Raw genomic sequence first — 16,007 nt, 5'->3', positions numbered from 1 at the left:
AACAGCCAAGCCTTCGGAGCAGGGATGAACTAATATTAGACATTTTAACTGGAATAGATTAATATTAAACTTTTTATGAAGTCTTTTTTTCCTCAGATATTCTATTTACGGCTATCATATAGCAACCTATAACTATATGAAACTCTTTAATACTGAAGAGCCCTGCTCTTTATTTAAGCATGTAGGTCATTAAAGTCCTACTAGTTTTTTTTCATTGTTTTTTTTTCTAGGCGTAACGATGAGTTGATGAGTTTTTCCATCAGTAGCTGCAGGCACAAAGCAATTTTAAAGCATTTGTGCAGAATTTCTGTCCCCAGAGCTGTCATTACCGAGACCCAGGCCTGCTAGAGGCTACAAAGTTCTTTAATTTACAGATAGCCATCGTCCCACAGCCCTTTCTGTAAATAAACAAGCTTTTGGATTGTAATGTAAGTTTAATCTCCAAGGGTGCTTTAGGACAGGGTTGTAGCCTGTTTGTGGATCAAATGGTTGCAGACTGGAAAATTTTGCTCTCCACACTGTCTTGTAATTTGGTGATTAGGCCAAATCTTTCATTGCAAGAACCCCCTGAGGAAATGACCAAGTTTTTCAACTACCAACATCTTGACAGACATTTATGTACAGTATCGCAAAACAAATTGGACCGTGTTGTCAGATGCCATCCTTACCCAGTAGTACCATATGATTGTTTGAAGTGTAAAGTATAATGACAGTGGGTCAAAAAAGTAAAAAGTATTCACTGTTTTATGAGTTAAAAGACGTATATTGATAATAACAATCGATTGCGCAATCGAGCAAGTCCAGTTTTGTAGGAATAAGCAACAAAACGGGGACAATCTGGGACAACTTTTCTCTGCCAATGGCACAACAAGATGTGGAGCCGTCGCCCCACATCTTGCTGGAAGAGCATCAGCTCAGCCTTTTTATGTCAAAGAAAAAGAGGAAACGTCCCTCGATGAAGCCTTGTTACCTCCGGAGGATGGTGCACGAGCTTGAGGCACATGTTTAGTCTTGTGTATGTCGAGGGTTTCTCATGGGGGAAAAAAAATGTTTATTCAAACTAAACTGTTCTTCTCATGGTTTGAATTTGGGCACAATCAGGTAGAGTTGAAGCATCTTTCAGCATTCAGTCTTCTTCTCTTTACATCTGCCACCAATGAAAGTTAATTTGATTTACCAGAAATAAAGTCCCAGTCTGTCCCAGATGGAATGTCTTGACATTTGATTGTTTTAGCTTAGCCAGACTTTGCAGAGAAGTTGCACATCAAAAATATCTCATTGTAGCAAGGTATCAATCAGGAGTAATTTCTCAGCTTTATGGACATTAGCACAGTAAAGGCAGACGGCAATAATTAGAGAAAATTATTAGAGAAGGCAACGGTGGCTTTACTAAACCTGGATGTTTCTCCAAAGTTGATGAAAAGACAAGATAGACGCTGGTCTGGAAGCTCTGCATAGAAAGTAACACTGAACGGGCTGCAGGAAAACACAAACTCTTTGTGTTCCACATTTTCCTTTGTTCTCCATATATCTGGACTGAAGAGTAAGATTCTCATCTCCAACAGTGGTGAGACCCACTACAGAGAGGAGGTCCACAATCTCATACAGTGGTGCTCCAGGAACAACCTGATCCTGAACGCCAGCAAAACCAGGCAGGTGAACAACTTGACCTCACAGGCTGAGTAAAAACTGCATCTTTGATGAAATCTTGGCTCCAAAATAAGCACAGTCTGCTGTGTGTGTACCCGGGGACCGTACCCCAGCCGAAATTAGGACTAGCCCCTTAAAAAAGGCTTCCTGAGCACCTACTGAAAAAAATCTGAAAGAATTATAGATCCCAGAGAAGAGATGCTGTCCTTAATTAAGCCGATGAAATGGTTTCCCTTCTACCCTGAGCGGAGTATGCAATATTTCCATACGTACAATTTCCATAACGTACAAAGCTTATACAATACACCCTATGTATCGTAGTCCAGCAGCATCCCAGCTAAGCCGTGTGCAAATTACCTTAGCATCTGGGTACTGTGTAAACAATTAATGGCTGCGTCAGAGGCTGTGCAACGATGTGCATGATGTAGACAATTATCCTAGCATCTCAGAACAGTGTCAACACTAAATGGTTGAATCACAACAAGTACAAGTTGTATGATTTAAACAGACATGTTTGTTGGAAGCAGCTAAAATGAAATGTGACAAATTCGCAAAGGAGATTATAAAATGAAAATTTTCAAACTTCTATACAAATAAAAACTGTAAAAAGTGTGGCGTGCATTCACATTCAGCAACCTTTACTCTACTATCACTAAATTAAATCCAGTTCAACCAATTATGTTCGTAAGTAACCTAATTAGTGCATAAAGACCACCATTATTACCTCAATAATGGACTTCAGGAGGTCCAGGAAGACCAAACATACTCCTCTCTGCATACAGGGGGAGGTGGTGGAGTGTGTGGACAGGATTTTATGGGCATCCACATCTTCTCTGACTTCTCCTGGTCCGTAAACACCCCCATGCTTATTGCTCCTTTTAAAGAGACCGCACCAAAACGAGTTTCTCTCAGATGCACCTGAGAACAGGCTGTGAGGCAACAACAAACCTGAACGAACAAGAAAAACATTTCATCTCTGCTTTGTACAGAACACAACTGAATGATTTCAATGTGAAAAGGAAGAACTGAAAAGCTTGATATGTCCCCTTTCCAGTCTCTCTTCTAACTTTTCTCTCTTTTGATTAGTTTCTGATTATCAAGAGATCTGTGTGCTTTATCAACCTATTTTCTTTACTGTTGATGCTTATTTGCTCTATATTAAATTTATTTTGTTCCCGTTTGTCATGTAAATAGCTAATTCCAGGGTATCTGAGTACTAGTAAAGGCAAAGACCAACAAACTTGTTCCAGACATTGAGAACCACGAGAGTAGAAGATTTGACATGTTCAGATTAGCATTAATTGATCATGCAATGTTTGTTTTTCATTTCTTTGCAGTAAAAAAAAAGCCTTTTTACACAGAGAACAAGACAAGGTATTTGTTGCTAAATACAGAGGAGAGCTGGCGATTTGATCATTCTTACACCAGTTTTTACACATTATGTAGGAAAAGGCTTATTATTGCAGTTTTCACTCAGCAAGGGCTCTTAAAGCCCTCTGAGGAAAACAACTCCACCGCCAGTTTCTCTAAAGAGATGTGTCCTTTAGCACCTGCTGTTTTACCCAGACTCCGTCGGCCAAGCTGGCGTACGACGCTGGCCCTTAGATGACTGTAACGGGTAGAAGCCCTGTTCATCAATGGCAGCGTCAGAGCCATTATGAAAGGAAATGGAAACTCTTAAAAACGAGATGACTCACATGGCAAAGCCTCCGTCCTAAAGCTTTCGCAACAATGGACACAAAGCACAGATTATGTTTAGTTTGGCTCTGGTTTTCTCTCGGTGCCTGGTCAAGAGTTAGTATAGCCCTCTGCCAGCGGAAACACTATCTGGCATGCTAAAAGACTGTTAGAGTATCTGGCCTTCAGCTGCTGGTGAAGAGCAGAAGTTGCTGGATGGATGACCGACTGTGTGAATCTGCAGATTTCAGCTGTTATTCAAGTGTTTGAGCCAGAACAGACCATAATAACTCAATGGTTTCTGTTTAGTTTGGAAGTCAATTGAAGACTTTTTAGCTATCAAAAAAGGCCGTAATACAACTGGTCAGAAAAAGAGGACGACTGTTTCAGACGTAGAGATATAATAGTTTGCCTTTATTAATAGTTCAACAAAATGCAGTGTCTAAGTATTCACACGCTTTGACCCGTCAAATTTTGTCACCTGGTGGCCACAAAGGTCATTGTATTTTATAGAGCTTTTATGTGATAGATTCCCCACAGGATGATGCTGCCAACACCGTATTTTATCACTGGGTTCCTGATTTCAGGGTAATTTCCAGTGCCAGCTGCTGACCTCGTAGTTTAATCTCAATCAAAACGTTTTATGTCTCATCTAACAAACATGGGAGGACTTTACACAACAGCTGTATTTTTACTGAGATTATGTTACACACTGGTGGTCTTTATATACTAATTAGGTTACTTACGAACGTAATTGGTTGAACTGAATTTATTTAGCAATATCAGTTTGTCACGTTTCATCTTAGCTGCTCCCAACAAACATAATGTCTGTTTAAATCATACAACTTGTTGTGATTCAACCATTTAGTGTTGACACTGTTCTGAGATGCTAGGATAATCTCTACATCATGCATATCGTTGCACAGCCTCTGACGCAGCCATTAAAGGAGAAGTCCGGTCAAAATCAGAATTCAAACTGCTGAAAGTACTTTAAATATAAAACTACTACATACTGTGCAAAAAATTATACGTTTTTTTAATTATGAATAATTTTAATTTAATCATGTTTATGTGAAGGAATCCATCTTGGTCAAGAATAGTACTGTCACCTCCCATTTTTTGACGTCACTCGGCGGACCCGCAGTTGAGCAAGTTTCAACGCTCTGTTTGTCACGGCGCACTATTTTCCAACATGGCGACAACTGGTGCTCTGTACGAAGCAGAGAGTGATGAAGTACTTAGTGACATTGATGGGAGTTCCGTGGAGCTATCATCATCTGATAGCGATATGGATTTTTTTAGAAAAGTTTCTTGACAGAAACCGGACTTTTGACGGAATCCAGCGTACCTATTTCCAGTGCAAACTCAGTCGGGTCCTACAGTATATATGTATACACGCGTGTGTGTGTGTGTGTGTGTGTGTGTGTGTGTGTGTGTGCGCGCTCCGCCGCAGCACGGCTTTGCCGGCGCTGCAGCGGAGCTCACACACACACACACACACACACAGCGGAGGAGAGATCGCTGAAGTGACTTAAGTTATATATTTGCCCTCTAGTAAATAGGGCAGGTGGTCATTATTGTATAAATATTAAAATATAAAAGCGTTCCAGCACATGCTGGGGCGGAGGGATACCACATCACATGTGGTATCCCTCCGCCCCTCTGCTCGGTGACCATCCCTGCAAATTCTAAATAAAAAATTCTAAAATAAAAAATAACTTACCGAAAATCCTCGCTCTCATGTCAAAACATTCTTCTTCAAAATGGTTGCTGCATATAACGTGTTTTCTCTCTGGCCAGAAGTTAGATGGCAAATCCGCTCTCTTCAAGTTGGCAATCCAGCAACGAGCCAGGTGGCTCATGAATCGGGAAGTTGAAATAAGCAATGTTTTTTCTACTTTTACCAGTTGTGTTGGAACATCCAATGGCCATGCACGTGAGCATTGTTGTTGTAGCAATAGCTCTTGGGAATGTCAGCGGTGAAGTCCTCTGGAAATCCGAAAAAATTATTGATGATCGCAGCTGTGTAGAACGGCTCCTATTGACTTTGCATGGAAAGCGGAGAGAAATGCTGTCGCTGCTTTCGCTTTTCCACGCCCCAGGATGTGATGTCAAACGCCCCTTACTGCCCAAATATGGGCAGTAATGTCAGCCCCCATACACAGTGATTCAGACGACAATTTATGTTTTTATTTTCTTATTGATTAAAGATAAGTTCATTAAATAACCACAAACGTATTAGTTTTAGTTATAGCTAGTGATACCCTGATTTTTCCTTGTTGACCGGACTTCCCCATTAATTGTTTACACTGTACCCAGATGCTAAGGTAATTTGCACACGGCTTAGCTGGGATGCTGCTGGACTACGATACATATGGTGTATTGTATAAGCTTTGTACGTTATGGAAATTGTACGTATGGAAGTATTGCATACTCTGCTCATGGTAGAAGGGAAACCACTTGATCGGCTTAATAAGGACAGTATCTCTTCCCTGGGATCTATAATTCAGATTCTTTTCAGTAGGTGCTCAGGAAGCCTTTTTTAAGTGGTTAGTCTTAGTTTCGGCTGGGGTACGGTTCCCGGGTACACACACAGCAGACTGTGCTTATTTTGGAGCCAAGATTTCATCAAAGATGCAGTTTTTACTCAGCCTGTGAGGTCAAGTTGTTCACCTGCATGTCCCCCCATGCAGCTTTGAGAACTGCGGGTAAAGAGAGAGCGGCTAGGTACCAGGGTTTTGTAGCCCCACAGCGTCACAGGGTTCCAGCTGTGAATCCTCCTTCCTGAGAGCTGTGCATGAAAACGGGTTATTTCCGTGCATTCTGGGATTGAGGGTTTTTAAACTCTGTTCTCTGCTGCAGTTCAGTCCTTTTTTTTCCTGCCATGGCTGATCTCAACATATAAACAAGGCTAACATACCAGAAGTTCTCTTTGGGCTCTGAAGAGGTAGCATATGAGTAAAAGGAGACCGTTTCATTCTGAAAATGACTGAATAGACTTAGATAATGCCGTTTTTATAATACATACCACATGGTTGACCAAATAAATGTGCCAAAGCATGCAACAGACAAATATGTAGCCTCGATTATCATTTTTACTGGAAATTTCTTATATATTTTGCAAGACAAAGGTAAATTACATTTTTACACAGAGTACAACTGCATGCTATTGTTGTAACAGGGACTGTTAAGATGACTTTTCTTCATTTCGGTATATTTACACACTGGAAACATATTCTAAAACAAATAATATAGCCCTTTAATTATTAAGTGGTATTGAAGGACAAATGATTAAACAACAAAATAATCCCAGTTCTTCAATTACCAGCAATGAGAAAGACATGGGTAGGGCTGTCATGTGAAAGTCAAATTTAAAGGGGCGTTGTGCAACTTTTGAAGTTCAATATTTTTACTTTCCCATACACGTCTTTACAATTTCCCAACATGTTATGATCTCTATTTATCGCAGTTGATTCTATAGGCTGGATTAGTCCATTATGAAGAAGTGAGTTGGGCCGAGTCCTCTGGGCATACGCGTAGGTGTGATGCGCTGTGCGCTCTCGTTCACCTGGCTGCTTTGTTGAGTCTCTGCTGTAACCGATGCATTAGCGAGAGGACACGGGCTAACTTCAATATTTATAGCTTTCTTACCTCAGAAGACGTCTGCAAACAAAAGACCTGTGCAGTGGCAGCGGCAGATTTCATTTAAATGTATCGCCAGAGGGGGCAGAGGTCTGTAGAAATCCTAGAACTTACACTATGCTCCTTTAATTTGACATAAAACTAAAGCTTCACCCACCGCTCCGTCTAAAAAGCAAACCACACGCAGTCAGAGACCCTTATGAAACCGGAAAACTGGAGCTTAAAGACACAAAGCAGCCAAACATTTTTATTAGAACATACATTTGGAATAATTTGCTCAATAATTGTCAAATTTAACCCCAGGGCTTTTTAAAATTCGGGATGTTTTCACCAAAGTTGTTAATGAAGCTGCTCCTGCTTAATTATGTAAAACGCTTCAGGCCATTTGTAATGTTCATCAGGCTGCAAACAGCTTTCAAGTCTTCAAAGCCTTTTCATTTCTGCCCCCAGTCTGAGCGTAGGTGTAACTTTAGTCTCTGAATTACCCAGTTGTTCTCAGCACTGGTCTCCTGTTTAAAGCGGTCATAAAGTGGCCGTCTTCAGCCACGGTCACAGCTGTGATTTAGGGTTATCACTGCTGGCTGGATAATCACCGCTTTCATGTGGCCGTCTCGTTCCCAGGGATCCAGGCACCCTGCGGTCGCCGTGTGTTATAGACCCCTGTGCCGTCGGTATCATCTTGTAGCCGGGGGGCAGGGTGTGATGGGTGGGTAAGGGGAGAGGATAATCCCACACACCCGCCTTTTTATGTTCTCATGCAAGATGAGTAGTTTGTACCTGGTGTGTCTGTTTCAGGGGTGGCAGCAGCATAAACTCCCCACAGTGTGCGTCTGTATATTCGGTTCATTTCCAGTCATGCGTGTCCAGGCAGATATGCTGGTGTGTTAGTATATGCGTGTGCGCTCAGTGGAGGTGACCCATGCAGGAAGGGGGTGTGGGGGGGGGTGTTATTTACATTGGCAGCTGCACAAGGGGAAATGAACTGACTTCAAAGCAAGTGTGCAGCTGAATTGTAAAACGAGCGAGAGAGTCCTCTACGCATGAGCTGGCTGACGGGCTCTGAAATCACACAGACGTTCCCAGAGCTCCGTCTCCGAGCTCTGTATATATATATACTCCACCCCACTGGTTGTATTCTAGGACAGTCGGAAACAGGAAAAGTTCTTTAAGCGGTGTGGACGTAACTATTTAAAAAGTCAAAGTTACAAAGTTGTGAAGAATTGTAATGGAAGGAACTTTTTTTTTTACAGACAAAGACATGAAAATGATGCGGATCTTTTTTCAGATCACTTTACTTTTGATAACTCTAAATACAAAACGGTGCGACCAATTCACAAAGTTGTCCAGAAAACAAGGTGAAAATTTGAAATTTTGTTATTCTACATGCAAAATGCTGCCGTGGCGGAAAACAGACATTGCATATCATCATAACACGGTGGTGGCAGCATCATGCTGTGGGGAGACTTTTCTTTAGTGGATGGAGAAGCTGGAAACAAAGCGCAAGGCCGTGGTTCTCAACTGGAAAAAGCTGGCTTGCCCTCTCCAGGTGCGTCAAGCGGAGAAGTTTAACTATCTAGGAGTCTTGGTCACGAGTGAGAATGGAGCGGAGGATCGACAGACGGATTGGTGCGGCAGCAGTGACGCGTGACAGCAGGGACCGATCCATTGTAGCGAAGACAGAGCTGAGCCGAAAGGCGAAGCTCTTGATTTACAGATCGGTCTACGTTCCTACCCTCACCTATGGTTATGAAATTTTGGTCACAGAAAGAACGAGATCCCGGATACAAGCTGAATCGAGCTTCCTCAACAAGGTGGCCGGGCACTCCCTTAGAGATGGGGGGAGGAGCTCGGCCATTTGGGAGGGGCTCGGAGTAGAGCCACTGCTCCTCCACGTTGAGAGGAGTCAGCTAAGGTGGTGCGAGCATTTGTGCCGAATAAGACCTGGACGCGTCCCTCGGGAGTTGTTTCAGGCATGTCTCACCAGGTCCAGGGGGTAGCCCAGAACACGCTGGAGAGGCTACGTCTCTCGGCTGGCCTGTGAATGTCCTGGGCTTCCCCCAAAGGAGCTGGTTGTGGCAAATAGGGAGAAGGAAGTCTGGGCATCTCTGCTGAGTGGCTCCCCCTGTGACTCTGTCTCAGATCAGCGAATTAGTGCGAGAAGCTGGAAACATACGGAAAAGTCTAGAATAACCAGCGCAGCATCAAGAGCCAGAGTAAACTCCAGCGGCATTGCAAAGAGCCACACAACAAAATGTCCACACATTTTTAGTAACTCAAATACCTTATACCATAAACCTGATAGACAGCTGAAGCCAAATGAGATGGGATGGATAGGTAGGTCTCTGTAGATGATTTTCCCCATCTTCTTCAGTAAGGGGAGCGGGGTTATGGGGTAGCTGTGCCAACAAGCGAAGATGACTTGTGTTAAGAAGTGAAACGGCTCTCTGGTTTAACTCTGCTCCCCCTAGTGGATCAGTTGTGGTAATTACAACAAAGATGGCTGAAATGTTGACGAGTGTAAAGCATCCTCGCTGGATAAGAGTCGAACCCAGGGGGGAGTTAATATTGGCTCAAAATACTCGTTTTTCAAAATAAAATACTTTGTGATAAACATTTATTCTTACAATATGATATAAGGTAGGGAGAAGAGCTGATATAGACCAAAGCAATTTTAATGCATTATAGTATTATAATGAAGGGGCTGAATATAAATGCATGCCGCACTTTGCAGAGTTTATAAACAAAGTGTATTAAAACACATTCAAATTTGAGGTTGTGAAAAGGTTTGGTGGGGTCAAAACGTTTTTTCCAAGACACTTTAACCCTTTATTTTTGGTGTTGTGTGGACATTAAAATATGAAACTAGCCTGTTGCTGTGTTTTCTGTGCGAGACAGGCATGCTTCAGAGACGGCCCAGCATCGAGGACTTTGTGGACGCCCTGGTGTCCGAGCTGGACCCGAACTTTGAGACCTTCCTCATGGACTCTGAAAGCTGATGGAAACGACCTTCCTGAGGCCGAGTCGGGACACGGAGAAGCTTTCAGGCCACATCTTCACTTCATCTGTAAATTCATCGTCAACATGTTTTTCAATAGTAACACATGGAGTCATATTGACTTGTTTAATGTACCCGCCCCAGTCTCCTGTTTCAGTCATTTAATTAAATTAAAGAGTTGTTAATAAAGCAAGCTGTTGGATTGTGTCCTTTCAACTGGTTCAACTCTAACCACGCACTGAAAGTCATGAAAGAGTTTTGGGTTTGTTCATTCTTTTGTCTTTTCTCTTCACCTTTATTGTCATTAATTCATCAACTCTTCTGCAGTAGCCCCGTCAAAAATGAGCGTTGCGCTCACAGGATAGCCGAACATTGTTTTTTCCTGCTCAAATCAGCGTGAGGAAGAATACCTAATCCGCTCTTCCTGTCATGTGCTCATTGTTTAGGCTTTGAATTAATGCCGCTCCATCTGTTTTGTCTGTCAGGAGTTTCAGGGGGAGGGTAGGACGTGGACGAACAGAACTATGGCTCACAGTTTTTTGTTTTTTATCTAATGTGAACCACACAGCTGGAAACCTTTAGGCATGTCCAATCGCATTAACAGCTGCCGCAAAAAGGACATAATTGGTTTCTTTATTCCAGAAAAGAAGCTTTATCTATTTCACATTAAACGAGAAGGATCACAGGCCGTAAAATAAAGGCTTTTGCGATTTTTTTTTTTCTTCTTTTTTTTGACTCACTGTCTGCTCAGTCCTTCTCAGACAGTAATCACACGCTGAGCTGCAGCTGCTCCCTTCAACGTTGTCTCTGCTTGCCTGCCTCACACCTGAGCCTGAGGAGAAGCTCCACATGGCTGCAGAAGGTGTGAGCACGCCATCAGAGAGAACGAGCAAGCTGGGTGGTTCCCACTGCTCAGAGAACGCCGTTTGCCTGATAGTCAGGATACGACACGACTGCCTCTATCATCTACTTCCAGTTCTAATCAGCAGAAACCTCAATTTACACTGAAGTGCTGCCACTGCCTGTTCTTTTTCTAAGGACTGGGTTAATTAATCCAAACAGGGTCAGAATTACACGTATTGACCCAAACACACAACTCAAAAATAAAAGAACACTTTGAAAACATCCCAAAAAAACCTGCTGGATATGCTTACTGATATGGAATGGGTAATGTTTTTGGGACAAAACAATGTTACATCCTTTGGTGAAAATAAAAATGATCAACCCATAGATGGTTTAATCTGAAGTCGGCGATAAAGAGAAACTGAAAAACTGATGCGGTGGGTCTTCAGTTTGCTGAAACATCATTGCAGCGACTCAGAAGGGCATCACTGAGCTCCTTGGCAGGATCTAAGCAGGAGGTACGGAGGCCAGTCAATGGTTTTCATTCCTTCTTCCTCCAGAAACTGCTTGGCCATGAGGCCGGACATTAAGCAGAACCTTCCAAGCTGATTGGATGAAGCGACCCCTAGTGCTACCAAAGATAGGTTTTAGCCAATCACGGTATCAAATTAAAATATAAGCCGCAGGCTCCATGAGAAACCACCTGGTGAAGGCACTTCTTGCTGTTCTTTTCAAAGGTGAAATTGTGTCTTGACCAGCATAACTTGTTGACCCAAAAAATAAAATAAAAAAATCAGTTTAAAGACAGTTTTAAATGCATAATTGAAAAGCTCCAATTTAATAGAGGCAACCATGCTGAGTGCATATAAACGTCTAACCCACACTGTAAACGGTTGTTATTTTACACACGAGTAAAATAGGGTCATTTTAAAAATTGTAAACGGATAAAATGTGTTAAAAAAGAGAGCTAATAAAATGCATCATCTTGTTTAAGTGGTTTATTTACAACGATACATGAACTTTCACAACCAACAGCACTATTGGGGGGGGGCAGAAAGGCAAACATGCTGTCATCAAGTCTACAGTCTGTAACAAAAATATTGACCTATCGCTTATTTTACAGTATCTACAGGGCATTTATCACTTAGACATTCCTCGTCCCAACCTGCTCCCTACGGTCAAGATTGTCTTCGATGTGCAACTTTTTATTTTTTTACACGTTTCCTCAAACTTCTACACACAAAAGCTTCATAACACCTGCTTCTAGACGAGCGGTACAGTTTAGATTCTCCTACATGTGAAGATGCGAGACATTCTCAGGGTTCGTTTTGCTTCACGGCTTAAAAGTCACGCTTCAACTTCATATGGACCGAGCCCCGGGTGGCCGTCTGAGTTCGGACAGTTCACACAATGTGTGTTTTAGTTGTGTTTAGCCCTCTGCCGTCAGTGCACACACACCTGGGGAGATGCTGGCGCCGCCCGTCTGACGGAGGGCTCCGAAGCTGATCGAGAAGGGTTTTCAGGAGACCGGCGCGTGCCGAGCACTGGGGGGGGGGTTCGTGTGTCTTTTGTGTGTGCCGGTGGTTGAGGCTGGGTAGGAATCACGAGACTGGATCCGGCAGCGGCTGGTGTGGGAGTCCGGGGTGGTCCGAGCAACAGAAGGCCGCTGCACCCTGGGTAGGAGAGCGGGAAGAGGAGGAGCACAGGCGCAGCCATTAGTGAACATTTCTGTCCTGATTTAAAGCAGGATCCTGTTGACTGCTTCAAAGAGCCGGAGCAGTCTCCGGTTTCTCTCACTGGCTGCTCATCATGGGCTCACACACAGAGCTGCATATCAGTTTATAAGAAGGCCGGGCTGAGTGTCCCCATAATCTACGAGGGATTACTGAATTTAGTATAAGCGCCCCTGGTAAGATGTAAAAAAAAAAAAAAAAAAAAAACATGCTTAAGATAAATTAATAATTTTAATGCAGAGTAGTTTACTCTCACAGTAAAAAGGAACAATCCAGTAGTATATTAACTCAGTGGGGAAAACACCCTGTGGTTGAGGAATAATGTTGTTCATCTGATTAACAATTAGTGTCACAGTGCCACTTCACCAACTCCTTTAGGGTAACTTTCCCTTTTGTCAGGAAATAAAAAACGTATATTCCGCATAAATCTTGTTCATGTCTAAAGTCACTTTAGCCACTCCTTTAAACACTGCATATTCTAGATCTATGCCACAGCATCAGACCGGATTAGGAGAATGGGTCTACAACTTTAAAGCCCTACCTCTCCTCTTGTTTGATGGGAGCCCCCCCCCCCCCCCCCCCCCCACCCCACCCTGCTTGGTTTGTACATGCTACATTTGACTCATGCATCTAGCACCTTCATCACTGATTCACTGATTTCCATTCCTCAAGGTGTTTTTTTTTTTTTTTAGTGCATTACTTTTCATTACAAGTTAAACTGCTGTGTTAAGACTGTGCTGAGCCGGGTCATGACAGAAACAAAGGTAAGAAAGGAAAAAAAAAAAAAAAGAAAAAAAGGTAGGAGGATGGCAAATAAATATTTTAGATTAAAGGGATATTTTCTAAAAGATGGCGGTAAATGGTCATTCTACTAAGGATTTCTAGGGGTGGCATTCATTTAAGTGGGAATTGTATACTGGTAATGATAAATGATAAAGAATATATATATATTATATATATATATATATATATATATATATATATATATATATATAGATAGATAGATGAATCCCAAACATTTCTGTCATCCATAGCTGCGTGAGAATAAAAATGGCCGCTCACCTCCTGCGTTTTCCCTTGTTTTTCAGGAAGAAGTGCATCAGTCAGAGTGTCGCTGCATTCCTCACTCCTCCTTCCTTTTGAAAGCTCCCTCAATCTTTCCCCTTCCTCTCCTCCCTCCTCACTTCCTTCTACAGGGTCTCCCCCGCAGTGAGGATGCTCCACGTATCCAGGAGGCTCGACCCTTCCTGACATCCGTGGTCTCCCACACACTCAGGCTCTGCGTGGCCTGCCAGCCACATCGAGCAGCATCTTCTTCATGGGTGTGTATTTCTGTGGAGAAAACAAATACTGCCTATAACAGCAAGAATCTCATCTGACAGGCACTTCAGACAGGCGAATCTGCCATTTCTTCGCCTACAGCAGCTGATACGAAAGCCAAAGAAGACGACCAGTGGAGCGGTCCAGCGGGTAAAATGGCTGACTGTACCACCTGCAGGTTTTAACAGAAGCCAAGCTTGTAGAGAACCACCCTGCCTCTGAAAGTCAACAATCATGAGGAGAACTATGCAAAACCTATGCAAACTTCAATCGAAGGTTTAAATAAAACCTTTTTGAGGCTGTGTCCTGTTTTAAATAGAGATTTGTGCTAATAGTACAGCTAAACTAAGCAATCAAAAAGTGTCTTTAACCAGTTTTTCAGCTTTATTGTAATATAAAAAAAAAAAAAAAAAATCAATTTTTTTTCCCAGTCAGTGAATGCATCACACCTAAGCACAACCTCTTAGGTGTGGTGCTCTTGAGTGCAGAAGTTTTTACCGAGGAGTAAGACTCAATGAAAAGTTCAAAAAGGAAGGCTGAAGCACAGTTAGTGATGCTAATTATTATAAATGCTAATACAGAAAGCTAAACAGCTTAAAATGCCAACACCATAAATACTTCTACGTTTTAAAAATAGGTGTAAAACCCTGTTTGACAACAACTGTGGCTGACATGTTTTTAAAGTCAAAGCAGCGCAGCTTTACTAACCCAGAGATGAGAAATTACACCCAAAGCTCTGTTATTCAGCTATTATTTGCATATATCCTTTAAAATACTGGTTTAGTGCTCGACTAGAAAGTCAAAAGTAGATGCATTAAAAACTATTTGTTAAAATAATTTTACTTTTCAAAATGCCTCTACATTTCTTGTTTTTTCCCCTTTAAAAACAGCATGTTTATGTCATCCTACAACTTTTCCACTGGGGTAGGGACCAGGAACTGGGTTGGCTGCTCATTAATTCTGTGGTCTGCTTGCCTCACTGCGCGGTGTTTGAGGTCATTGTTTGTAAAAAAAAAATAAAAAAAAATAAAAAATAAATAAATAAATAATTAAAAAAAAAAAGTTAGAGGCATTTCCCTTGGTCATAAGGCAACATGAACCCTTCACTGTTATGATGTTTTCAAACTGATCATGATCTTTATAATGTCAAAATTAGGTGAATATTATTGAGAAAAATCCCCACAGCATGCTACCTGAACCGACATGTTTCACAGCTTACTGTGGCTTGAATGGGAAACTGAGAAACTAGCATCTGCAGCCCCTAAACACAAAACCAATAGTGTTCCTAGAAAAAAAAAAAAAATTCTTGTTGTAACTAATCAGCATGTTTCCAACAATGTGACATTGAGTTTTATTTTTATTTGTCAACAGCTTTGCTTGACGTCGTCACCAGCTAATTGTTACAGTTCTCACAGAAGATCTCGCTTGAATATCACCCAGGCACGGTCTTTTTTGAATCCTCTCATACACCCGCTGGTGCAACAATATATTTGTATCAAAAAATCAATGCATTATATTACGTTAACACTCCCTTGTTTATCCCTGACAGGATGCCGCACATGTTCGCAGCTGCGCTTACTTGTCGTTGAGGCTCATCTGCGACTGGAAAGGACTGGTGCTCCGGCTGTGGCCCAGACTGCAGAGCTCGTCGCAGCACAGGGAGGGGATCAGGTGGACCGCACCTAGCAAAGTCAAAAATGCACGACGGAGCTTAGAGCCACTGCGTTCGCTTACAGACTTCGTCGCGGCTGAGCCTGAAGCACCACAGTGGTGTCGGCGGGTCCAGGTGACACTGGCAGCAGCTCCTCTGGGGGAAGTCGTGGAGCCAGCGGGCGTCCAGGCAGGACAGCTCCGCCCCCGTAGGGACAGTCTGGGACTCAGAGAGGCGGGCTGAAAATGAAAACCAGCAAACAACGTGGTGATCTTCCATGACCAGACAGGCTGCCAAGCTCTAGACCTGATCAGGGAACACGCCCAGTAGACCACAGGTATGAATTACTACCAACTAATCTACGAAGCTCAGAAATGTCTGACAAATCATCCGTGAATTATTACCTCATCCGTTTCTACATCTTCTCATTATATACATTTCCACAGCGAACGAGTTGTCGCGTGATACGGGATCGCGCTGACAAGCATCACTAGAA

At 42.5% G+C, this 16,007-nt stretch overlaps 1 protein-coding gene and 1 long non-coding RNA gene across 2 annotated transcripts in view; one reads left to right on the top strand and one right to left on the bottom strand.

Moving 5' to 3' along the window:
- Window positions 1–10,157, top strand: part of LOC105915878 (mitochondrial intermediate peptidase) — a 35,550-nt gene extending 25,393 nt beyond the window's left edge. Inside the window, 1 exon segment of the mRNA XM_036149914.1 lies at window positions 9,865–10,157. Within this exon segment, the coding sequence (XP_036005807.1) occupies window positions 9,865–9,965 (101 nt within the window). The 3' untranslated portion in view covers window positions 9,966–10,157.
- Window positions 10,158–13,857: 3,700 nt separating this feature from the next.
- On the bottom strand, window positions 13,858–15,712 carry LOC118566725. Its single transcript, XR_004933249.1, has 3 exons — window positions 15,624–15,712; window positions 15,440–15,542; window positions 13,858–13,872 (listed from the first exon to the last, which is right to left on the bottom strand). It is a non-coding gene; the product is annotated as an uncharacterized LOC118566725 (long non-coding RNA).
- Between the last annotated feature and the right edge of the window lie 295 nt (window positions 15,713–16,007).

This window comes from Fundulus heteroclitus, chromosome 18, assembly GCF_011125445.2.
Source record: "Fundulus heteroclitus isolate FHET01 chromosome 18, MU-UCD_Fhet_4.1, whole genome shotgun sequence".
NCBI classification, from domain to species: Eukaryota; Metazoa; Chordata; class Actinopteri; order Cyprinodontiformes; family Fundulidae; genus Fundulus; species Fundulus heteroclitus.
The sequence above is the reverse complement of the archived record's forward strand: the minus strand, read 5'-3'. Positions and strand labels throughout refer to the sequence as shown.